At 38.5% G+C, this 26742-nt stretch overlaps 2 protein-coding genes and 1 long non-coding RNA gene across 6 annotated transcripts in view; 1 reads left to right on the top strand and 2 right to left on the bottom strand.

The window, feature by feature from the left end:
- Window positions 1–3712: 3712 nt before the first annotated feature.
- Window positions 3713–16897, bottom strand: C1H21orf58 (chromosome 1 C21orf58 homolog). The gene is made up of 9 exons (XM_034426864.3): window positions 16667–16897; window positions 15526–15580; window positions 14569–14642; window positions 13883–14062; window positions 12678–12795; window positions 10440–10576; window positions 8662–8870; window positions 8262–8329; window positions 3713–6990 (listed from the first exon to the last, which is right to left on the bottom strand). Exons 1-8 carry the CDS (start codon window positions 16721–16723, stop codon window positions 8287–8289), a joined length of 873 nt encoding a protein of 290 aa, XP_034282755.2. The 5' UTR covers window positions 16724–16897; the 3' UTR covers window positions 3713–6990; window positions 8262–8286.
- A 2539-nt stretch (window positions 16898–19436) lies between these two features.
- On the bottom strand, window positions 19437–20923 carry LOC117671147 (uncharacterized). The gene is made up of 2 exons (XR_004592782.3): window positions 20680–20923; window positions 19437–20013 (listed from the first exon to the last, which is right to left on the bottom strand). It is a non-coding gene; the product is annotated as an uncharacterized LOC117671147 (long non-coding RNA).
- The window catches only part of PCNT (pericentrin), a 105116-nt gene continuing 99197 nt past the window's right edge, over window positions 20824–26742 (top strand). For all 4 annotated transcript variants that reach the window (XR_015731211.1, XM_087882219.1, XM_087882218.1 and 1 more), the window contains exons 1-6: window positions 20824–21134; window positions 21900–22061; window positions 22772–23027; window positions 23418–23476; window positions 24313–24487; window positions 26251–26375. Coding sequence is in view for 3 of the 4 variants with exons in the window: in XM_087882219.1 (XP_087738345.1) it covers window positions 21072–21134; window positions 21900–22061; window positions 22772–23027; window positions 23418–23476; window positions 24313–24487; window positions 26251–26375 (840 nt within the window). In the remaining variant the exon portion in view is untranslated. The remainder of the gene's footprint in view (window positions 21135–21899; window positions 22062–22771; window positions 23028–23417; window positions 23477–24312; window positions 24488–26250; window positions 26376–26742) is intronic.

Below are 26742 nucleotides of genomic sequence, written 5' to 3'. Positions count from 1 at the left end.
TGCATGTGACAGTCAAGATTGAGGGATCGCCATGACAAATGGAGATAGACACTGGCTCATCTATCACAATCATGTCCTGGGCCGAACTAAAGGCGGCCATTCCGAAACTACAGAAACACCAGCTGAAACGTCAGCGTCTAAGACTGAATGATTACCAGAGAAATCGCATCCCTGTGGAAGGCTATGGGACATTCCAGGTGAAATTTGGCAAGTTCAACAAGTGGTTGCCAATCACCGTGGTCAGCGGACGTCTGTCAAGCCTTCTCGGACTTGACTGGTTCAAGGCCCTGGGCATGGAAGTGACTGGTATCCATTCCGTCACCAGCAGCCTGGCAGACAACTTGCTCCGCAAATTTCAGGATGTTTTCGACAACCGCCTTGGCAAGTATGTGGGGACTCCTATTTCTTTTAATCTGGATCCCCAGATAGCCCCCATTACACTGAAAGCGAGAAGAGTGCCATTTGCGCTTAAACCTAAGATAGACCAGGAGCTGGACAAGCTCATAAGCCAGGGTATACTAGTGCCAGTCGACCGGGCAAAATGGGAGACCCCGATAGTCACTCCAATTAAAGCTGACGGGTCAGTGCACATATGCACTGACTATAAGTGCACCCTCAATAAAGCTCTACAGCAGAGCACCTATCCTGTCCCTATTGTGCAACACCTACTCCATTCCCTGGGTCCCGGCAAGGTTTTCGTAGTGGACGCTTATTCTAAGTGGCTGGAGGTCATCCTAATGCACTCCACCACTGCGGAGGCTGTAGTTAAGGCACTCTGGAGGCTATTCACCACGCATGGCCTACCAGACACCCTGGTCTCGGACAATGGGCCTTAATTCATGGCTATGCAATTTGAGGGGTACCTGGCTGAAATTGGGGTCCGACACGCCCTCACAGCACCTTTTCATCCAGCCAGTAATGGTCAAGCTGAAAGGATGGTCAGATCGGCCAAAGAGGCCTTGGCCAGACTTGGCCCAGGGGATTGGCAGGCCAGGATTGACACTTTTCTAGTGGCACAACATGTTACCCCATGCATGGCAACGGGAAGAAGCCCGGCAGAACTCCTAATGGGTCCATCCCAATTACTCACTTGAGGGGTATATGGAAGCCGAAAATAGGACCAGGATTTTCCCCATAAGGTCCACTGTATTCGCAAGAAATTATGCGCAGGGAACCCTCTGGGTAGCTGGGCATATTCGTGAAATCACTGGCCCCCGGTCATATATTGTGGAAGTTAGTAATGGGAAAGTGTGGCGAAGGCATATAGATCAATTAAGAAAGCGTATTGCCCAGGCAGAGCTCAACGAACCAGAATACAAGTACAATCCAGTCCAGTGGTGGGTTGCTCCCGGTTTGCACCGATTCACAAGAACCGGTAGTAAAAATTTGTAGTAGTTCTGAGAACTGGTAATATTGGCTGGCCATGCCCCCGAACCGGTCCCTGGCCCGGTTGCTGGTCGCTTACCCCACCCACCTCATCAGAGGCTTTTTTTTTTTTTTTACTTTTAAAAGCATTCTTTCTACAACCTCTTCGGCCAAAGAAGTGGTAAAAAAAATGCTTTGAAAAACCTCTGATGATCTCAGCTGAGTTGCTTGATCGGCAGAGGCTTTTCAAAGCATTGTTTTCTGCAATCACTTTGGCCGAAGAGGTGGTAAAAAAAATGCTTTGAAAAGCCTCTGATGATCCCAGCTGTGTTGCCTGATCGGCAGAAGCTTTTCAAAGCATTGTTTTCTGCAACCTCTTAAGGTTGTAGAAAAAAATGCTTTTAAAAGTAAAAAAAAAAAAGTTGGCCACGCCCACCCAGTCACATTACCCACCAAGCCACACCCACAAAATAAACCATGCTCAAAGAACCGGTAGTAAAAAATTTTAGAACCCACCCCGATCCAGTCCCTGACTCACCAATTGTTACTCCAACAGCTAACTCAAACCTGAAGTGGCCAGAAGCCTTACCTGAGGACTTTGGTGTCCAGCACCTCCTCCACGAGAAGCCAGGCCCACCTGAAATCTGTGCCGCCCATGAGAAATTCCAGGAGGTTCCATTGGCTGGGCTGGGAGAGACAGAGTCCGTCCGACCAGCCCAGATCTCCGCCTCAAACTGAATTGCGCAGGTCAACTAGAATCAGGGAATGCCCTAGTCATTAGCGCGATTATGTATGTAAATACTTGGTACAATGCCTTCTGGGAGGGAGGAGTGTTATGTATCTAATTTTGGAGGAAAAATTAGAGCAGGAAAAAGCTCGATGATCATTGGCTAACACACTTGGCAAGTAGTTATATAAGGAGAGCTGTTAGATTGTAAAGTTGCTGGATTCTCACTGTACATTAAAGAGTTCACTTTGACCTGGCTCCTGGATCCTCATTCGCCCTATCTAACACCACTTGTGACTTGTAATTTGTAAACCAATTGTGTTATTGAGTGCAATAGCTGACTCTCCAACTTCATGTATTTTAATGTTCAGCCCGTGAAAATGGTGTATGCAGCAAGCCAAAATTACAATGACAATGTTGTATCATTGTGATACAAGATCTCCCCCAACCCTTATCTACATCCCTGAAAATCACAATGCCAGCACAAGGGGGGGAGGAGTTGTGTCAGATGCATTCTTGATCTTTTAATCCCCCTCCTAAAATGGCCACACAATCAATGTTGAAAAGCAACAACACTTTATTCTGTTTGTTCTTTTTTGGCTATGCATGTAAAATAGGGCAGTAATATCAAAGAAATACTAAACTTCAGTGTTTCTTTATCGAGAATATGGTTTATTTATTTTGACTTCTGAGTACACAATATTTTAATCTTACATGAGAATAATATAATAATTTATAATATAAATTGGTGAAACAAGCACAGAAAAATGCATTTATAGATGCTTTTGAATGATTTAGTTTTTCCAATCACCCCATTAATTTAATGGTTGGAACTGTAATCCCAGGAAAAAACAAAATGTATCAGACTGAACAGATGCAAATAAAATTTAAAAAAAAATTACAATGCAATCCTGTAATTAAGGTTTTCTGTTTGAGATGTAATATTGGTAGAAAATTAGGTACCAGAATTTGAGTTATATTTGTTCAACTACAAATTCTTGCTGCTTCTACTCTTGTGCAAGAGTAAAAATTGGTATTATAAAAATTCACAGTGCTACCACATCTTCTAAGCATCTTCCCACAAACCTAATACCCCTGTCGAGCCTCGGTTGGGTCTCGCCATCACTAGGGAGGACGACGAGGAGGGGGCGAGCTGTTGGACTCTCCGAGGGCGTGTCATCAGCTGTTTGAGAAGTCTTTACCACCCGCACACAAAACGAAGCGAACTCTTTCATCGGAGATGGGGGGGGCATGGTGTTTGCAGATGACGCTGCCTTGTGCTGTAACAGAGACGCGCTCCTCCTACAGGCCAGCTTGAGGAAGGAGGGATGATGTTGACTGTTTGATTGTTAATTGATTTATTGTGCTCCTCCTTCAGGCCAGCTAGGGGAAGGAGGGGTGATGTTAACTGTTTAATTGCCACTTGATTTATTGCTGTGTATATAAAAGGCGCTACACTGCGATTGCGTGTAGCGCTAACTTTAAACCTTGTTTCCGGCTTGTGCCTTTCTCCTGCCTGTGTTTGCTGTGCTGAACCTAATTAAAGGATTGCAACTGCTTTATTCCGTTCTGGTGTTGGCTTGTTTCCAGTGCAGTTGGGTGGACTGGCCGAGAACCCAATTTTCTCAGACTCTTTCCACTACTGCTTTTTTAAAATGTATTTATACCTCGCCTTTATTATTTTTACAAATGGCACAAAGTGGTGAGCATATCCAACACACCTTCCTCTTCCTATTTTCCCAATAACAACAGCCTTATGAGGTGAGTTGGGCTTGCTTTCATGGATAAGACAAGGCCTGAACTCATGGTCTGCGCTTTCTAGCCTAGTGCCTTAACCACTACACCAAACTTTTGCCAATCTTCTTGGTGGTCCATAACCCCATCTCCTTATCTTTCCAGTGTCTTTAATTTCGGAATTTATAATAACTGTAAATATTGTATGTTTTGTTGAATTTTGCAGAATGTCAATGTAGGAAAAAAATGGTACCTGTAAATGGTACCGTGAATTTATACTCTCATCCTATACACATTACTGCAGATAATCAAAGAGACCATCACACAGCTGGGTATTAGATATCTCAATTCCCATTTCACATACACTTACAATACAAAATGGAGAACAATAGAAACAAACAAACAAAAAAGGCTAACATCTGTCCTGCAAACATCCAGCCATAAATTCAGACTTGGACTTTCATGCAGGCCTCTGCTGCCACCTAGTAGTCACCTAAAGTTTTGCAGTCACAATCTGAGAGCCCTAAAGGAAAGACATTTGGCCTGAGAGTATATTGACTTCCCATTCAAGAACTTGAGCTATCACTAACATCTGATCTTCTAAAACTTTAACATGGATTCTGTCAAATCACTCAAGAGACAATTATTGAAGAACTGCAAACCTCACATACAGAGTTCGGGATGCTCAGGGACAGGCATTGCTCAGGAGCAAATTCATGCTCCAAAGCAGAACTCATAAGTGGAAACTTGAGGGCCATTTATGTAATCCTTGACTTACCACCATTCATTTAGTGACATTCAAAATTACAGTGGCACTGAAAAAAGTGACTTATAATCAGTTTTCACACTTATGACCATTGTAGCATCCCCATGGTCATGTGATCAAAATTTGGGCTCTTGCCAACTGGCATGTATTATGATAATTGCACATTCTGGGGTCATGTGATCTCCATTTGTAAATTTCCCAGTTGGTTTCCAACAAGCAAAGTCAAGGGGGGGGAGCCAGATTCAGTTAATAACTGCAGTAATTTGTTTAACAACTGTGGCAAAAAAAGGTCATAAAATGGAGCGAATCTCACTTAACAACTTCCTGGTTTGTTGCTGGTTTTGGTAGCAAAGTGTCATGAACAAAAACAAAACAAAACACAATATCATTCCATTTGGGGAAAAAGAAAGATTCAGAAAGCATTGTTGATGTTTAAACATTAAGAAACCAGAGCCTCCCAAAGCCTGGGCATGCCATCTTCCTTTGTTTCCATGAGACACATAGTAACTCATTGCTCACAATTGGAAGATTGCCTGCTGCTTATATCACTGTTGTAACTCTTCTCCATATACCCATCCTCTTGCTATATTTGATAACAAGTGGCCTGAACCATCAGAGAAACTTTCTTTTCTGCAATATTGCATGCATAATACTGAAACGTAGATCTCGAGAGACAGAAGTTTTGAGACTGACTGGAAGGACCTCTGTTCTGTAAATTGCTTCTAATTGACAGAATTTCATAAGAAATACAAATCTTATTCAGGAACTTGAATACGGAGAAAAATTCAAAGTTAGGGGAGGATGGGTAACATTCAACCCTGCCCCAATTTCTCCAACTGTCATGCATGCTTCAGGTGATAGGTCTGAAAGGGAGTTCTAATGTTTACTTAAAGGCAAATACAGCTGTCAGTACAATCTGGATCATGCACAGAGCTGATTTATTTAGGTCCTGGATCATGCACAGAGCTGATTTATTTAGGTCCTGGATCATGCACAGAGCTGTACTTGCATTCAAAGAAGGACAGGTTCAGTTCCCTTTCAGATCTCTTGATTAACATGAGGAGGTTGGAGAGCTTTCCACTTTCCAGGAGTGGAAGACAGGAAAATGATTGAAAGGGATTTTGATCTTGTAGAACTACAGCTGAATGTAAAATGTAGGATTGTCATTATTAAGAAAAGGACAAGGATTTTTTCAGTCTCTGAACGGACTGGATCTGCTGCTGAAGTAAATTCACTGGCTGGCAGCATTAACTTTTTCCCAGGATTCCAGGATTTAAAACAGTTCATTTGGTGACTGGATAGCGTCAGGATGGTTATACCCTAGAATCTCTCTCTCTGTATTTATTAGATTAGAAGATTATAGCTGTAGTCTAGCACGATTTTTTCTATTACATGTAAGCAAATAAAGAATTGGAGTCAATTGGATTTCACTCTGTTGTCTTTGGGCTTGGGCCTGACACTAAAGAACAATAATGTTTTCAGATAGCAAAGAAGGCTCCAAGCCACTCCTGTTGAGAAGCTCTAGCAGTTTTAAACTTTGGACATTCTGCACATATAACCCAGAATTATTTAACGTGCACAAAAGAAAAGGGATGATGAGTGCCTCATAGCTTCTCTATTATTTTGCAACAGAAGAATTTAGCCAGCACAATAGCCAGCACAATAGTTTTGATTTCTGGGGCCCCCTTTTCTTTTGCATATGATGACACTCTTGCTAGCTAAACTACAACTATTTTCTTCCTATTCTGTCTCATAGAGCTTGTTTTGCTGCTCCTGATGCCCTAGTCAATGCACTTTTACAACAGTTCTGGCTTCCTTAGCTTTATTACTCTGTCTGTATGACCAAACACTATTTCCATTGTTTGAGAAGAATTGTGCCACTATGCTCCATGCTACCCCTTCTTCCCTGTTTTGGGGTAATTAGAGCAGTGATTTCCCATCAACTCCTAGTTCGACCACTCCGGTAGACAGCCTTGCAGTGAAAGGCCCTGTTGATTACATCCTATTTTAAATGTTGTTAGGTGGATTGAACAATGCGCAAAGGTGTCTCCATCACTTCCTAATTATTATCATATGACTGCTGCTATGTAACTCATAGCTTCCAGTATGGCCAGTATGGATGCTGGCACTTTTCCTTATTTTCCTATGGCATTCTTCCTCCTCTTTCATGTCTGTAACATGAATGAACAGGATATGGTGCACAATATTTATCACGTAGTATAGCTCAAATAAAATTGATGCATAAGTCTGTTGTATCAGGTGGAAATTTTATGCTCACTGGAAATCCTATGTTCTCAGCAAATGTGCATAATTTCTGTCTATCTGCAGCGAAGTGAAGTATCAGATGAGAGAGCTCCAATGCTTTTAATTAGGTACTCATTGCCCCTTTGCAAGCCACCTGTAAGAGAAACCAGTTAGCGTGTATACAATATTTAAGCAAGGTAATAGTGTACTTCTACAGTTATGGAGGGGTACAAAGAAAGGAACTAAAAAACTAATTTGGAAAACGAGTTTATATATGCTACTAAAATTCTCTTTCCTTCTCTCTAGCTCCAAAATCTTGCATCTCAGATAGTTTCATGAATAAAATCTTTATAGTGTCAAGAAGTTCATTAATAATTGAAATCAATTGCGTATGTCTATTCATTATGTTTTACTATTTACAGTACTATGCCTGCATCATAGGCTTTCTATAAATTCACATATTTTTCTATTATTGTATAAATTATAAAATAAATAATTCTATAAAGGCAGCATACTAATCTAATTTTAAAATTAAAAATCATAGGAATAGCCAGAGGTAGAATGATAAACTATATAAGCTATTCATCATCATCTTAATTCTGGTGGAAAATAAAATATGTATCCAAAAAATTATTAAAAATATAACTCTAGGTGCTGACGGGGCCATTCCAAATAAAAGAAAATTTTCTCAGCTTCTTTTGGGGCCAATATTTTATCTGGAATCATTCAGAAGACACATAATACACTCCAATCCATTCTCCACATGTTATTTTCATTCACATTCTGAACTCAGCAAATATTGCTGCACAGTTATGGTACCAAACACATCAAATGGGTCTAGTATAAATTCTGTAGTAGAATCTGTGGGAACTTACAGCTTTGTCCTTATAAGCTTACATTATCTAATATGCAGATTAGTTCTCCCTAACAGGAGTTCTCTATACCAGCTGTTCCAGGAGAATCTTACTACAAAATGATCAGCTGAACAAACAAAAGTTTCATGCAAGAAGATGCAACCAGAACTCCTATGCTGTACAATAATTGGAAAAAGATGCTTGCTTACTTTCCTCCTCAATAGGTGATACAGATTTGGAAATGTCCAAACTCAAGCTTCAAGGGGTTTTGGGCTATAATTCCCACCATGTCTAGTCAATGTGTTTGTACTCCTATAAATCTAAAGGGGACTTTCCTAGATTCAGGATTGTTCATCTTTATTCTGCTCACACTTTATGAAAGCAGAAAAGCTCTCAAGGTTATGAGAGAAGCCCGATAGGGCAAGCTGAGGAACATCACTGTTACTGTTAGTTGTGCCTAGTTGAACAATTAAAAACATCTCAAATCTATTGAGTTAGCAGGCAGAAAAGGGCTAATCTGGCATGCTGACGTAGCCCTGATATAAATACAGGAAGTCTGCACTCAAATTACCTTTTCTAGATTGTTGCTATGGAATCTACAAACCCAAAGGTAATCCAAGCAGTCTGTGAGGTGGCACACTTTGGGAAGGAAAATGTGTAGTTAGAAATACATATTTACACAACGATCTAACTTTATATGATTTATCTATTTTTTCCTTTTAGTGCACCTTTGAGCAATTGAAAGTAACTCAAATATGACTTGCTATAGGGAATATAACAGAACTTGCTATTCCTGAAAAAATGACTTTTGATATTTCACAACAACTTATTGTTGTTTCTCTGTGATTCTTTATGGCTAATACATAAAGAAATGTACCTGAACTGGAATACTGTAAAAAGGGAACAAATAGAACCAATGTCTTAGAAAACTTCGAAACCAGTTTTCCTACTGTGGCAAACTCTTGACTTACGTGTGTGATGCATTAACTGGAATGGGCAGATTATGTACTTCAGATGGGAAACCTTCCAGTTGTGGGCTAAGACCAGGTTGCAGAACTAATGGCCACATGGGGAAGCCACTTTGAGAAGGAATAACTGGTGCTCCTAAAGATGTATAGTGATGATGATGTATAGTTGATGGTCGTGATTTCTCCACTCTTGTTGGAATAGGAGCAGTAAACTGCAGATATTTTTTTAAAAAATCAGGATAATATATTAAATACATCAAGTCAAATGATGCCATGATTTCGATATTGATTTGAAGCTTATGGTTTTATCCATTTTTTCTCCTTTGTTTCAGACTCACAAAATACATTAATAAATCGGTGACAAACTCACTTCCCACCATAAGAAACTCCACTCAGGGAGGGCCAATCTTTCATGTTGGAAGAAGCACAAAACATTTCATTGTATAATGCTTTCACTTGTTTTGATTGGAAATGCAATATACTTATACTTTTGAAGTTGGCCAAAACTACTACAGTATATTGGTGCATGCAGTTTCAGTACTGAAATTTTTAAGTATTGTAAAACTTAGGTTTCAAATTGGAAAAAAAAAGGTGAAAAAAGGGTCAGATACAGAGGAGATTGCCTACAGAAATTGCTAGTCCCCCTCCCCCACAGTAGAGAGAATGGAGTGGAAGGGAGTATAAGAAGTAAGCAGGCACACAATGAGGAATACAGCAGGCTGTTTATGTGGTACACTTGTGACTCCTGGTGCCAGTGCATTCCATTTGATGTATATTTCCCATAATGTGCCTTCTTACTTACTCATGTGTAATCTCTTCCGCTCCAATGATTGTAACTAGAAACATAAATTCCTTTCTTGCTAATTATACCAGTGTTGGGCTGAGCATTTCAGAAGTGGGGGAGTGGGGAAAATGAAAGCGCAGTCCCGCTTGTGTGATTTGCCAATTAACCACCACTCTGCTTAATGACAGAGCTGCCAGTCCTAATTGTGGTCCCTAAATGAGAACTATCTGTATACTATAATTCATCCTTTTAAGAATCTCAGTTCGAATGACGCTGACCATTAAAATGATTAGCACACATAAATAACGCTCTCTACATGGGGCTCCCTTTGGGGTGCACCCGGAGGCTCCAACTGGTGCAAAATGCGGCCACGCGGGGGATTATGGGAGCGACGGGGCGCTCCCACGTGACACCTCTCCTGCGCGAGCTGCATTGGCTTCCAGTGGACTTCCGGGTGCGCTTCAAGGTGTTGGTGACCACCTTTAAAGCGCTCCATGGCTTAGGGCCAGGGTACTTACGGGACCGCCTTCTGCCACCAGTTGCCTCCCACTGGCCGGTTCGCTCCCACAGAGAGGGCCTTCTCAGGGTGCCGTCGGCCAGACAATGTCGGCTGGCGACCTCCAGGGGGAGAGCCTACCCTCTGGAACGATCTACCTCCAGAGATACGAGTGATGTCAGAGCTCCGGACTTTTCGTCGGGCCCTAAAAACTTACTTTTTTCAGCTAGCCGGGCTGGCCTGATTTCATGTTGGTTTTAACGTTTGATACTGATTTTTAATTGATATGTTTTAAATTATGGGCCAAAATTTTATTTAATTAGTTTTAAATAATTATTTTAACTTTTGTGTATAGATGTTTTTATTCTGGCTGTTCACCGCCCTGAGTCCGAAAGAAGGGCGGTATACAAATTTAAATAATAATAATAATAATAATAATAATAATAATAATAATAATAATAATAAAATGTACAGATACGATTCAGACTAAATAGTTATTACCTGTTGTCCATGTTGAAGCATAGGGACCCCGTACCCACTAGTTGGTGAATATGTTGGTGGTAAGGATTTCAGCATCATGTTCTGCATAATGATTTGATGCATCTGTGCATTTTGCATTAGCATCATTTCTACCATATCTATAACGGATAAAAGACAATTCAAGACCATCCTATGGTTATAATGGAGAACATAATGTAATTCAAAGGGTGAAGTACAGCCATTTGAACAGCATAATCTCTCAGATCAATGCCTTTTTAAAAAAACAAGCAGCCTAGTATTAGCTGAGCTGCCAAATCTATACTTTAAAAGTATTACAATAGCACATGTTAACAACTTGGAAGTAACACAGTGGTCGTACCACACAGTGGTCGTACTACAGATGTACACAGAGTTCTTCAACAAAGAAGGAAATAATTAGTTCAACAATTCCTTTATTTTCAAAGACTGTCCAGACAGAATCTAGGAAAGGACATCATAAATCTTTCAATTGAATGAAAAAAAACCAAGCAGGTTCTTAGCTACTTGCCTACCTTATATCAGAGTAATATATGTTTATTTAGAGTGTGCAGAGTGCTCAAGTAGCATCTTTTGTAGCTCCTTAAAGCAGCCACATCTTTGGACAAGTTTTCTCAGCTATTCTCTGCACCTGAACCAAGATCCCAGGCTGAAGACAACTGCCCCGTGCATGCCATTATGGTAGCCAATTTGGTCTAGTGGTTAAGACACCAGGCTAGAAAGCAAAAGACTGTGAGTTCAAGTCCTGCCTTTGCCTTAAAAGCCACCTCACAGGGTTATCATTGTGGGGAAAATAGGAGGAGGAAGGTTTGTTGAATATGTTCAGGCGTCATTGAGTTATGTAAAAATAATAAAGGTGGGAAGACACCATTCTACCTTCTGTTGCTTATGCCTGCCATTTTGCGACATCCCTGCCAGTATGGTAAAGTTGTCAGGGAAAGTGCCATGAATGGTTTTATTTCTTTTCAAAGCTACATTGGTCAGTGGTGTGACTTCACCTTTTCTGTCCCTTTATTTACGGTATTTATTTAGATTGTCTGATTATAATTTAAGATTAGCACTTGTGTGCAGATCTAAATTTCCTGTCACTTGGTGCCACTATCTTATCCACAAGTCCTTGTTTTGTTGCATGTATTAAATTTATCCAGTACATAATACAGACACAGACACAGGTTATATCAGTAAAGAAGAGTAAAGTAAGCTCCTCTTATTCAACCAGACTTTCCATAGCTACTCTTTACTTTTTAAATTGCATCCCCAAACCTTGTAAGTCGGAAAATTTAAAAAAAATATTTGGCATTCTTTATGCCATTTTACTTAAAAGTTGAGACCCAGTTTAGTCTAGTGCAGTGATGGTGAGCCATCGTGTGGAAACGTGCGCGCGCACTTGTCAGGACCACGCTCCAGAAAAGCCGATATCCAGATTCTAGTGTGTATGCATGTCCGACGATCAGCTGGCCGGCATGCATGTGCAGGCCGGTTTTCGGCATTGCCACACACACAAAGGGATCGCGCTCTGGAAAAGCCAAACTTCCGAGTTCTGGCGCATGTGCACCCGACAATCAGCTGGCCGGCGCCCATGCACACTCTGGTTTTCGGCACTGCCGTGTGAATGAAGGACAGCTGATCATCACATGCGGATACACACCAGAAACCTAAAAGACAAACAGGCAAGGCCACGCATGCTGGGCGACATGGCTTCGCATGCCACTTTGGGCACACGTGCCATAAGTTCGCCATTATAGGTCTAGTGGTTAAGGCACCAGGCTAGAAACTAGGAGATTGTCAGTTCTATTCCTGTCTTAGGCTCAAAGCCAGCTGGGTGATCTTGGGCCAGTCACTCTCTCTCAGCCCTAGGAAGGAGGCAAGGTCAAACCACTTCTGAAAAACTTTGCCAAGAAAACTACAGGGACTTGTTTAGTGTCTGAGAATCGAACACAATTGAATGGAAGAAATAAAATCTTGTTAGTCTCCCTGAATCTAACCAATCTTACTCTTAAATTTGTGTACATAGATAGGAGCCCTATCAACAATCCTGTCCAAGTTCTGTCCAGTGGACTTAATTCTGAGTCAATTTGCATAGGGTTGTAGCTCTGCAGCATGCTGTAATCTTAGATATATTTCCTTGGACTTGAAATTAGATCTACTATATTAAATGAGAGTTATTCCTACATAGTGTACACATAGTTATAGTTTTTGAACTATAGTTTTGAACACAAATACCTTCTTTAATACTCCCAGATCTGGGTACTGAAAAGGACTGTGGAGTTGGAATCTGTGTAATGAGTGGTGGCTGATATGAAGGTATTTGTTGAATTATGGTTGCTGGTTGCTGTGGTAACTTGCAAAACAAAAAAGATGGAAAAAAAGAATAGTCAAAAAGTAAACCGTCGCTCCATTGTTACTGTATATCTGCAGCTAAATGAAGTTAATGGACAACATATTAAACAATTAAAATGTTATACTTACATAGAATTCACTGAGCAAACAAACAGTGAAAGCTAGGAAGAGAGAGAAGAGAGGCTAGCAAAGCTGTATGTTCTGAAGAATTGCATGCTGGTTCACGAAGATTGAAAAGATCATTATAGAAGAAGATCATTACAAAGAAGTGGGGAAAGACCGGGACAAAAAATTAAATTAGATTTAATTTAACAATAGAAGAAGAAATACAACACAAGCATTTTAAATATAACACTTATGTTGTATTTCTTTTTCTATTGTTTTAATATGTTGGTAGCTGTCCAGAATTGCATTTGTAGCAACCATATAAATTGATTTGATAATACAGTACAGTATATAACATAACATAAAACATAACATAACGTAACAATATAAATGCTTATGAGTATTATTTCCCATGTGTTTAATAATTCTATTAAAAATTACAGTTGTTCATGATTGGTACAATTCTAAGAGTTGTATCTAGGGTTTTGGGATCTCAGATTATTCCACTCAAATCGAACGTAAAGTTTATTTAAATCTTCAATATTAAATTTATCATACCAGTGCTAAAGTGCTTTAATGTATACACTGTTGGACCATTCACCAATTAATATGTGGTGTCATCTTCAGGGTAATTAGTTAAGGAATTGAAATCTGCCAGCAAATTTTGTTCATCAAGAATTGCCATCTGATCAGGGCACAACAAAGTAACTCAGCCTGTTTGATATGCAGAAACCTGCATAGCCTAATATGCAGAAATTAGATAGTGAATATATTACAGTTCTCATTAATATCTGCAATTGAGTTGCTAGTTATAAAATCTGGAACCCAATAATACCCCAAGGGATCTTATGAAATCATGATGTACTGATGAAATGATGTTCCAGATTTGTTATATAATGAATTTGTGCCCACAGTTAGTTTTGCTTGGATTAGTTTGATGGGGAGTTTTTGTTCCTCCTTGAAATAAAGCAGAAAACACTTACTGTTTGCTGGATAATTCTTGGTTGTTGAGGTAGAGGGGGAGGAGGAGGAGGAGGAGGAGGAGGAGAAGGAGGAGGAGGAGGAGGAGGAGGAATTTGGTAGATATGATGTGGCTTCAAGGACTTTTTATGAATTCTTGGTAAACTTTGTGGTACTGAAATCTCTTCCAAAAGATTTTGTTCCTATAACACAAAGTATAGTTTTTTCTAAACGCATACATTTGCTTAAAGAAAACCAACCTGTAACAAGACAGAAATTGAAGACATTTCCAGTATATAGTCATTTCTTGCTAGTCATTAGCAAAAAAAAATGAACATTAAACTTTTCATTAATTGTATTCAACATATTGTAGGGAAATAGATGTCATACTGCATAACTCCACCTCCAATTTTATTAAACTTTAAAAGTGCTATAAGAGATTTTCCTTTCCCCCCCCCAAAAAAATCATGATGCAAAAATGTTTTTCTTGCCTCTCCTCCCTAATTTACCTACTCAAAATTACTTTGCTTTTCCCTAGAATTTTTACTTTTCTTAAATTCCCACTATACCTTATCTAAACTGATAATATTATCTGGCAAAGAACTAAACTATTCTATTAACATCATATTAACATAGTAAAAAGTGAGCAGAAGAAGATGTATTTTATTCCATTTTTAAAAGAAAATGATAAGAATTAGGGATATCATACTCTGAGCTGCTGTAAAAGGTCTTTCCTTCTTCTCAGTGCACTTTGTAAGGCATAGCCATAATTGTCATAATTCCCTGCAAAAAAATATGGGTGACATTAATATGTCATTTAAAAAGGAGTGAAGAGAAAAGAGAGAGCAAAACTACAAAGCTGCAGAATTCAAAAATTGTCACTCCACTTAAAGAAGATCTTGAAGCTGACATTGCAAGCAAGAGAAAGAACTGGAAAAGGAGGGTCATATTTTGGGTCAGAGCTTTTGCAAGTCAAGCCAATCCATGTTTGTTATTTATTTATTTAACAATATTTGTAATCTATCCCAGATCTGATGGACTCCAAGCAGCTAATAATGAAGTATAAACACATTAAACAGATAGTGAAAAGTAATAAAAATAATATACTCGTGTTTCCCCGAAAATAAGACCCTGTCTTATATTTTTTTGAACCCTGAAATAAGCGCTTGGCCTTATTTTCGAGGTCTTATTATTTTGGGGCGCGTGGAGCAAGATGGGGCTCCTCTTGCTGCCTTACCTGATTTCCAGCTCTGTGTTTTTTGGGGAGGGCTTATTTTCGGGGGGGAGGCTTATTTCAATACATGTCCTCAAAAGCCTGATTGGGCTTATTATCAGGGGATGTCTTATTTTTGGGGAAACAGGGTACATTATATCAACATACTTATAAACAGATAAGTACTGCCATATGGAGATTTCAGGACAGCTCTGCAAGTAGATATACACAGACCTGCAATCCTAGATTAATGCTTTTGCGCTGATATTTTTAACTTTCATCCTCCATATGTTTAGCAATTAATTAGGTAACCTGATCAATAAAACTTGGTGTGATAAAATATTTTTAGGCAGATATTAAATCCAGATGGGATTAATTTTGCAGAGTTCTTTATTGCAATCCATGACTTGACATCATACATAATTCCAGTACAAATATGCTTTAATTGCTTACTTGTAGAGAAGGGTGATTCAGAGTCATCCAAGTTTTCACGTTCATTTTCTAATTTCTGTGGAAAAATATAATACGATTCTTTTTTTAAAAAAACCTGTAACTTCTCACATTAATTTTAACACGTTAAGTTTTCATAGTAAAAAAACGTTGATTCTTAAGAAAAGGAATCTGCGGGAAACAATTAGACAAATCTTAAATGACATAAAACTCAACTTGCTGTTATACAGCATTAGAGTAGACATCCCTCTTGGACTGAAAGCATCAATGCCCTCTGACATCCATTTTCTTTCTTGTAAACTTGCTTTATATTTTAACCCTAGCCAGCAATCAGTGTAAAATTGTCCTTAGCTACACCAGTGTAGAGGGAGAGGGACGCGGTGGCTCAAGATGGACATGGTAGCTCAGTGACTAAGATGCTGAGCTTGTCGATCGAAAATTCAGCAGTTTGAATCCCTAGTGCCACATAACAGGGTGAGCTCCCATTACTTGTCCCAGCTTCTGCCAACCCCACAGTTTGAAAGCACATAAAAAATGCAAGTAGAAAAATAGGGACCACTTTGGTGGGAAGGTAACAGCATTCCATGTGCCTTCAGCGTTTAGTCATGCCATGACCACGGAGACATCTTCGGACAGCGCTGACTCTTCGGCTTTGAAACGGAGATGAGCACCGCTCCCTAGAATCGGGAATGACTAGCACAAATGTGCGAGGGGAACTTTTACCTTTACCTTTTACACCAGTGTAAAAGCAGGGTTTCCTCCACTATTCTAACACATTTCTTGGGCAACTTTTCAAGTATCTGTGTAATTTTGTCAGTTGGTTCCTCCAAAGTAATTTACGGAACACAGGCACTAGAAGCAGGATATGGCTTGGCAATAGGACAGTAAAGTTTATGACAGTAAGACTTTCTGATAGGCAGGTAGGAAATCAAGACAAATTGCAGAAAGGCCCAAAGTATCAGGAATGCTTGACAAAAGGTACATATTTATGCATACATAGCATTCTTGACATGTTCAGTATGAGACAGCTAACTGATGATGAAAAAATCTTCATTATGCCAAAATTTTCATTTTGATAGATTTTTTTTCTGCCCTATTACTGGATAGTTAATACTTGGATATAATTGTAGAAAAATCAGCCTACCTTTTCAAGGAGTTTGAGCTTCAGACGGGTCATGTGATCAGCCACATCAGATTCCATCACTGGGGGAAAATTCCAAGGTAATGTGTGTCTGGTAAGCTACATTATTTTGAACATGGGTTAACTTTCTCTCTCCCCAGCTTCATTATGAATTTCTATGTATTTTTTCCTCAGTAACCACAGCTACAGGCTGTGGTTACAAGAACAGAAACTTCTTATACTGCACCATGTCTTTTGAAATGTACACTCAACAGGGTTGCTAAGATATTGTTTCACTAGAACAATAGAAATATTTTCTTTAGGGCTGCTGACTCTTCCAGTGCAAGTTCAATGTGCCCAACCCTGTGCGTTGCTAACACCCTCCTCTTAATAACTCTGTTAAGCCTAAGGAATGAATTAGCTTCACATCTGTTGGTTGCAATTTAAACAATATGTATTTCCAAGGATTAGTACTCACCTGACTCATACAATATTTGGTCATCAGAGAAAGACAGAAAACAAACAAACAAAAATGGGTGAAGTTTCAACCAAGTGTTTCCCAAACTGTAGTTAAAAAATAATTCCTGAAATTTCATACTATGACCAATATCTGACAATATAAAGCATCAACTTATGTTCATTAAAGTCATGATTTCAGAAATCAAAGAAAAATAGAATGAAGATTGTATAGTTGTGCTGAAGATTAATCTAAAGCACATTTGATCAATAACAAATAATATATAGCTGTATATCAAGACCACTGACTTAGGTCTCCTATATTTGTTTCCATTTCTGGCCAATCACAGATAAAATTTAAAAAAATCCCAAGCAACAAAATGTACCAATTAATAATTAAAAGATTATTACTTCAAAAAAGATACTATCTCATATGGCCTAATATAATTCTTTTCCCAGGACTTCTAATTATAAATTATTGCAAAAACTGTCAGGGCAGTATGTGAAAAATACTTTCCTACATTATTAATCAGAAGTCTAGTCAGTGCAGTCACATCTGAGATAGTATGTATCAATTACATTTATGTGTGTGTATGTAGGTGTGTATGCCTTTGAATCAATGTTGACTCTTAGTGTCTGCTTGGATAATCCCTGCAGTTTTTTTGCTAACGTGTTTTCAGAAGTGATTTGCCATTGCTTTCGTCCTAGGGCTATGAGGGAATGACTAGCCCAAGGTTACTGAGCTGGTTTTATTTATTTATTTATTTTATTATTGCGATTTATATGCCGCCTTTCTCCCTAGGGACTCAAGGCAGCTTACAAAATGACAAATTCCAATACAAATCACAATGAAACTATTAAAATCAACAACCCTATTAAAACAGTTTAAAATTATAACAGTGTATCCCCAAATGGATCAGTTGAGTTGATGAAAGAGCCACGTCTTCAGCTCGCGACGGAAAGAAAGAAGGTCGGGGGCTATCCTGAGCTGGTACCACCCTAGGCTTTGTGCCTAGGGTGGTACCAAAGCTCAGTCTACCAGTTTCTAGGTTAATTCCTTAGGTAGGCAGGAATCAAAAATGACTTGAAGGTACATTGCTCCCACTAACTTACGGTAAGTACAGTACTATATATACACGGCCAAGGAAGATTTATAATACTGTATTTGCAATCTTTCACTGCCAACATTTTAAAATGTATCTAGACTGAGTTCACACGTTTCATAACATTTCTGTCAGAAATGGAGCTATTCCATTTTTCTCACATTCATACAGTTTTCTTAGGTGATGGATTTTTAAATACAAATTATAATATAATTTTCAGATAGTGGAGTTTCAGCAATAGGACTTGAATTTCATTCAACAGACCCTGGAAAATGCTTGAGATTAGTTATTAGGTTAGTTATTACAGTCCTCTGGCTTCAAAAGCGTCTTTTTCAAACACATTGCAATAATTGCCTCTTTCTAAAAGAGTTATGTCCTGAAGTTAGTTGATTAACCCTTCCTGTTAGATATGCAATAATGAGAAGATATATGGGTGAACTGAAGGTTAGTTCATCAATACAGGTAGTCTTCGACTTACAATAGTTCATTTAGTGACTGTTCAAAGTTACCTTGGCACTGAAAAAAGTGACTTATGACCATTTTTCACACTTATGACCATTGCCGTATCCCGATGGTCACGTGATTTACATTTGGATGCTTGACAACTGACTCACATTTATGACGATTACAGTGTCCCGGAGTCATGTGATCTCCTTTTGTGACCTTCTGACAAGCAAAGTCAATGGGGAAACTGGATTCACTTAACAACTAAATACTAATTTAAGAACTGCAGTGATTCGCTTAACAAATGTGGCAAGAAAAATTGTAAAATGGAGCAAACTCACTTAACAAATTTCTCACTTAACAACATAAATTTTGGGCTCAATTGTGGATGTAAGTTGAGGACTCCCTGTACAATGAAACAGTCTTTAAAACATATTGGTGGACTGATTTGTAGAAATCATGGTTGCCAGTAAAACATTGTGAATTCTAGTCTTGCTGTAGGCACAAAACTCAGTCCAGGAAGAAGGAAACAGCAAACCGGTTCTGAACATCTTGCCCAGAAAACCACAAGGACTTGTCCAAGGAGTGGGCAGGAGTCAAAAACTACTTGAAGGTACTTTGCCTCCACTAACTTAAGTACAGTACGTTATATACACGGCCAGGGAAGATACATAGTATTGTAATTTCTCCTAACTTGAAAGCCTACCTAAAATTCTGTTTGACAGATAAAATCAGTTTGATCACTGATTTTTTCAATAAAAGGTGGTATCAAAAATCCACAATTAGGGCCATTGAAATAGTACAAACTATTTAATAGTACAAACTATTTCAATTGGTATAGAAGCAGAATGCAGCTTCAGTGCTGTAAACAAAAAAGTTCACTCTTGTTATGTAGTAAATCCAATCTCACATTTGTAAGAAAAATCTATTAAACACTTCAACACCAAAATAATAAATGTGCAATTAATACAGTTGGTTCCAGGTCTTTTCAGGGAAGAAATACATAAGCCATCAAGGAAACTGCAGGCGCCTTGAAGCTGCTCCACTCTATATTTCTTATTTTTTGCTGATTAGCGCTTGAGAAACGTCCGTTTTTCTTAAGATGAATTTTCTTTGTTTAACATAGGAGGAAAAGAGCTTGATTCATAAACATCAACGAGTTAAAATCTACGGTGCTGCCTTTTCCTCTTCCTATTGCCGGCGGCTCTTCGATATGGAGGAAATCCATGTTTTTGCTTCGCTGTACTGTATTAATAGTTTTGAGAATGAAGGCGGGGATTGAAATTTAAAACTAAAACAGAGTGTGCAAAGTGTTCTTCTGGATCAAATTATGGTTGTGAGTTTTCTTTGGGGAACCATCCGCATGAGCTGTAGAGAAAAATGAAGAGTTAGAACTCGATTCTTGGAAATTACTAACATTTAACGCATTGGAGGAGGGTGAAATAGGTCCATTGTAAACTAGGAGGCCTTACAGCTGATAGCGAAAAAAAGGAACCTCAATGCTATTTTCCAACTCTGGGTCTTATTTTTTCTGAAACTACCTTTTTAAAAAGCCATGCCAGTTTCAATAATTCATTTGTTCTCACCACTAGCTTCGCTATGCTCCCTATTCTCATAATGGTGGTATAGGTAAAATATATATAATAATTTGTTAAACCTGTATGCTCGAATCGTAACGGGGGTGTGCGTATATCCAATATATACACATATTGTATTTTTTCTTCAATAGTGTACTAGATTGGACTGTGATTGAGAAAATTTATTGGACAGTACAAATTACTAATGCTTTATGGTTTTCTTCCACAAAAGTAATACATCAGTACGCCGTCCGAAAACACTGCAATTTCATTTTCTTTGCTCGCCCAATCGCAGACGACCTAGGACCTAGGCTTACAAAGGTGAAAAAGAATGTAAACAGAAAACTACTATAGAAACGGCCGTGCCAGGGACTTCGAGTGCACGATCGGCAGAAACAGGCTCGTATGAATTCGTAGGGAATTTAGTACATAAGTTTCTTTCAGAGGCCGTTCTTACTCCATCTTTTGTATACAGTACTGAAGCCCCTAGACAGGTTGCAGTTTTGAAATTTCGACAATCGAAACCAAAAGAAAGCTTTGTTTCCCCAAGGACCCCAAAAGAGCTTCGGAGTTCTAAGGGCGCCTCCCCCTCGCTTTTCCCAGTTCAGCGATTACAGGCTCCGGAAGCTGCGCCGCCAGCTCAGTTTGGAGCGTCGCGCCCTGCTACCGGCTCCCTATTGGTTCCCGGCGCTCCAATACATGGCGCCGAGGCTGCTTCGCTTCGGCTTTGCAGGGCACCTGGGTGGGAGGGGCGCTGGATGACGCCGAGGGAGCCCATTGGCTGAAAGTTGGAGGCCTCCACGGGTTGCGCGACCGTTGCTGGCCCGAGAGTCGGGTCGTCGGTTGGATATGGAAGGGGAAGATCCGGCAAGAGTTCGAGAGGCTGCTGGCAGCCCCCGCGCTCCTCCAGAAGTGCGTTGCTTTCTACTTGCTCTGGGGTGGAGTGGTCGCAGAGTGCAGGCGCTTTCCCGAGCTGCCTGGGGGAGGGGGCGAATGCTCCATCCGGAGTGTCCGGGGACTGTTATGTACCGGGTGAGGAAGGGTCTTTCTCTCAGCCTCAGGTGTGGGATGCGCGTGTCTGCACGGCGCGTGGCTCTTTCTCCCCCCCCACACACACACTTTTAAGGGGTTGTCCGTAGCCCTGCCTCATAGCACAATTTTGTAGCAACAGCCATAGGATAAATAACGATGCTAATCATCCAATTATAGCAAAGAAATATTAAAACTATCTTAGTGTAGTATGCAAATGATATACAAATCAAACTGTTGTAATCTTGGAGGAAAAAAAGTAATATACACTTTAATAATTTTTATGCTGTTATCAGAAGAGTGAAGGTATATCTGGGTAGCTTGGTGATTTGAAATAGAACAGCGCACATTCCTGATCTAATTTGTTTAAAATCAGCAGGAAAAATGACCAACCCCAAACAGTAAAACATATTGCTGATGAAGAAAACTCAATAAAAAAAAGGACTGTAAATTTGGTTTTGATACTTAAAATAGTCTTGAATTTGGAGTTACTTAATTCCAAATATATGTTTACTGCAGCTGCTGGATCTCAGGTTTATAATAAAAAGCAAATTTTGTTTCCAACCTTGAAATCTGGTTATCATATTTCTGATGATATGGGAATGTTCTTGTGTATAAATATATGTAATGCTCTTTATTTCTCCTTAGGTTCAGGAACAAGAACAAAATTATGACATAGATGAATTTTTTAAGTGTCAAGATGAGAACAAAAACCTACATGCTAAACTGATGGAGGAACAAAAGCAGTTATTAGAAGACTTGCAACAAAAAGTGGAAGCTACGCTTCAAGGGGAGCTGCAGCAAGCTGAAGTACAATATTCAATCTATATATATAAAAGCGAAAACCACTCATGCATTAATCACAAAATCTCCAGGACCGTAAAGCCTACAAACTTGAAATTTGCCACATATGTTCCTCTTGGCGTCTAGGTGCTCACTAAGAAAGGATTTTTCAAAATGACCATCAGAGCATTAGTATTTCCTATATTATTATTAACACAGTCTGATGCTTAGGAGTTCTATTCTCCCTCCCCACCTGAAAAGAAATCTGTTCCAAATGCAAAAGACTGAGGGAGAGAAGGGGATAGGATAGGATAGGGTTCTGTGGGGCAAGGCTGAGGAAGAGAAGGGGAGAGGAGAGGCCTACTACTCATTAATTGTCAAGCTGTAAGTGTCGATTTATCAAGCCTCATCACATAGTTTTGTAGCAAAGCACAGGTATCCAGCTAGTAGAATAATAAAGTCCTTGGCTACTGCAGATCTTAAATCCTCACTAATTGCAACCAATGAAGTTTTTAATTTGTGCCGTTTATATTGTTAGCATGATGTTATACTAATTATGAAACCAAGCTGTGAGGAAACAGCATGCTGCTCTCAAAACCCCATATAAACCTAATATATCTTCTGTTTTTAGTAGCAGCTTGATTCCAAGGAGCACAGCATTGGAACTCTAATATTGTGAGAAACTGATAATTATAATAAAGCATATTCATTCATATGCTGTCTTTTTTCATTTGTAGGTCCCAGATAATCTTAAACTGGATGCCATAAGACTAAGTTCAAATAACATATGCACATCTCAGATGGAGCTAATGCAAATGAATCTGACAAAGGAGAAGGAAATTGCCCTAATGGAGCTCCGTGAAATGCTCAATGATAAGCATGCTCAAGAAAATGCAGTTCTGCAAAGTCGATACCATTTTGAATTGGAGCATATAAACAAACAGAATCAGAAAGAAAAGGAAGAAATGGTTTTGAAACATCAACTTGACATGGGTATACAACTTATAGATTCTGAGTCAATATGATTAATAAAACACCAGATTTTTTGATGAGCTGATTTATTACTAGAAGCAGTAAATAGGAAGCAAAATGAATCCCAAATACTGTAATAATGGATCATGCAGTATATTCAGAGTGATTAAATAAAATGAAAAAAAATGAGTTGCCAAAAACATTTTAAAAAATTAAATAAAAATATATATTTCAAGCTTTGTAATATTTTGACTATTTTGTACAAGCTAAAGGAGGGAATATTAACAAAGATGTGCAAAAATTTGTACTAACTTTGAAAATTAATGAAGAATGTGCTTTCACGACCAAATTTTAAAAAATATTCATTTGAACCTATATGTCAGTCCCATTCTGTTCCACTTCATTTTGCAGATGAAATGAAGGTGAAAATAAGTCTGGAAATGGAGAAGAAGCATCTTAACATTTTAGAGGTATTGTATGTAATTTGTTACTATTATTAAATCACATTTTCTATCTTTTAAATTAGAAGATTGTTTTAATATTGTTCAGAATTTGATATGAATATGCTAATTAAAAATTAATTTTGAGATGTCAATAAGGTGTTCTCATTTCTAATGTAGGTTAAACTTTACAGAAGATACCTTGAGCTTACTGTCCATCTTGTGTGGAATTGCAGTGCAGCAACTCAATCGCTCTTGACTATTGCCTCTCCTATCTTCATCCTAGCTACTGTTTTTCAATAGCTGATAGGTTGGCAATCAATAGCTGGGAACCATTACCACTTGCATAACTCTGGACTCCTCTGCCTTGGAGTGCAGAAAAGTAATAACTGTATTAAAGGCATGGAAAAAAGGATATATGTATGTAAGAAGGATGGGGCAACAGTGCTAAGAGTGACAAACGTTGCTGTTTCAGTTCTTCCAGAATGCCCCTTATGTAAGAGGCAAGGATAGGAGTGAAATTGCCAATACCAGTCTTCCTAAGATCACCTAGTTAAGGATATATTTAGAGTTCTGTGTTTCCCATTAGGAGACAGATTTCAGAGGTGCTAAAAGAATCCTGAGATGATTAGTAAGATGTTAATGCTATTGGGGGGGGAAAAGGTAGGTTGTGTTTCATGTTTTGATAGATGCCTTATAATAGAATCCTATTCTGAAGTTCCTATTGTGAATTCCTATTGTGAAGTCTTACAATATAGTAACTGGGACAGAGTAGAAGAGTTACTAAAGTTACGAAGAGTCCAATTTGGAAAAAATGTTTTGTTAAGGTAATGGAATTTTCATTATTAAATTTAATTTCCTTTTAGAATCTTAAAAAGGAATGGGCCTTGAATGTAGATGTCAGTTTAAAAAATGTATCTGAAGAGTTATCTGTAAAACATCAGACTGAACTGAACAAGCTGAAGCAAAACTTAACAGCAGAAACTGAAGAATTAAAGAAAAAAATGGAGACGCTTTCTCTTGAAAAAAGACAGGTTGAAAGTAAGCACTTCATTTTGGGAATAATTTTTTCCAATATTTCTATGCTCCCCAGAGAGGTCAAGAAATCAGCAAAATAAAAGATTTTGTTAAAACAAGTAGATGTTTGTTACTGTTATCAATACAAAGTAGACTTCATTTATTTTGAAGTATGTTTTTCAAAAGTGGAGTGGCATACAAAATGATGTGAAATTTGTTAAGTCTTAAGTAATTACGAACTGAAACTGTAACTATCAGAATCAATACTAGATGCTCTATATAGGTGGACCTCGACTTGTGACCACAATGCAGCCCAAAATTTATGTTGCTAAGTGAATCACTTCAGTCATTAAATTAGGGACACAATTTTTAAGTGAATCTGGCTTTCCCATTGACTTTGTCGCAAAAGAGGATAACCTGACCCCCAGGGACACTGCAACCGTCATAAATATGAGTCATTTGTGAAGCATCTGAATTCTGATTACGTGACCATGGGGATGCTGCAATGGTTATAACTTATAAGGTTATAAGTTAAAAACTGTCATAAGTCACTTTTCTCAGTGCCGATGTATCTTTGAATGGACAGTAAACAAACTTTTGTAAGTCGAGGACTATATGTATTAAATAATGTTGTTTCTTTGTCTCAGATAATCAAGATTTGCTTAGTCTTCTGCACTGGTAGGAAAAGTGATAGCGTGAGGATTACTCCAGTTCTTACACTGTCACTATCACCTTCTGCCAGTAGTTCTAAAGAATCTCCTCTTTCAGTTTTATCCATGTCTTGTCCCCAGTGTCCTGGACATTATTTACCAGTAGTAATGTATCTAGATTTAGTATTAAGTATCTTTTCTCCTGTGAAGAAAAGCAGCATTGCTTGCAGTGGGGTTTCTGGAGGATGATAATCTCCAGCGGCTTGGCTTATAGCAAAGAATATATAAGACCTCATAAGCCCCTATGCCCAACTGAAAACACGATATTTAATTTTTCCTGATTGTATTGTTTAAAATATCCCATATTAATCTGAATAAGGATGATTAAATATCTAGTGAAGAATATTTATGAGAGGATTAGCTCTTTATCCTTGGTATTGGGCCGAATTCTCACTTTTGTTCTGCCAATTTTGTTACAAAGGAATGTGGTTTTGTAATATTCTTTTAAGCTTTGTACCTTGCAACATAGTCAATTTGAAACTCAGGTGGGGAAACAAAACATCTTTTTATTTCATGCAAATTCATTACTAGGGTCATTTTATTTTTTTATTTTTTGTGGCTTGTTTCACTGTTTTTCATTACATTTAAATGTACTCTGTCTACCAGCATATCCCTTTCATCTCCATATATATCCATTCTAGAAAAGCTATCCAAGTTTAGAACGTTTTGTACCTAAACTGCTAACCACTCTCCTTTACAGCTATCCCTTTTGCCCTTTGTTGTTTTTTCCCCATTTCTTTCTATTATATCTATTATACATACACACACACATACACACCACTGACAAACACATAATTCTTTCGGTTATAGCCTTTTTTGTTTTTGCATTGCTCCAAAAATTTCAATGATTTGTTTTTTATTTATTTATTTATTAGATTTATATTGTCGCCTATTCTCCCATGGTGACTTTTTAAAAGTTAAATAAAATTATACAAATTAAGCAGACCATCAAATTCACTACTTTTTTCCTACATCTCTTCAGAATTCTCTAGTTCTCTACTTCTCATACTAAAAAAGGTAGTTTAAATGAGTCATCTCATAAGAATGTTCATAACAGAATTCAACATTATTTTGTAGTGGAACATAAAAATCTAGAAAATAAATACCATCTAGCCATGAAAACACTGCAGAGCAAGCATGAAAAAGAAATGCAAGATATAAAAGAACAAAACAAGAAACAAGTAGAAGAGTTGCAGCAGGAGGTAAATATGCATTATGGACAAAGTATTTGATAAAGACAAATCCTCTTGAGCGTCAGTATTGTAAAATGTTGTGCAGAATTGTGCCTTACTGCTACACAAAACCATAAAGTGAAAGAAGCATTCTGTCCTTTCCATGTATAAAATTCTACTGGTCTGACAACAGTTAGAAATTCACTTCTCTGTTGCAACTTTTGGCGCTGTCCTACTTCACACTTGGAGTATCCATATTACTGTCCATAATGTCAAGGAGTTTAAGCTATTTCAGATTCTCTAGAGCTCTGGAAGAAAACATTTTAGCGCTAGTGTTCCTAATCTCTATGTACATGTAAAGCTTTTAGCTCAACTCCTAGTGCCGTGATGGCGAACC

This window comes from Pantherophis guttatus, chromosome 1 (genome assembly GCF_059756535.1).
Source record: "Pantherophis guttatus breed Tessera chromosome 1, ASM5975653v1, whole genome shotgun sequence".
NCBI lineage: Eukaryota > Metazoa > Chordata > Lepidosauria > Squamata > Colubridae > Pantherophis > Pantherophis guttatus.
The sequence above is the reverse complement of the archived record's forward strand: the minus strand, read 5'-3'. Positions and strand labels throughout refer to the sequence as shown.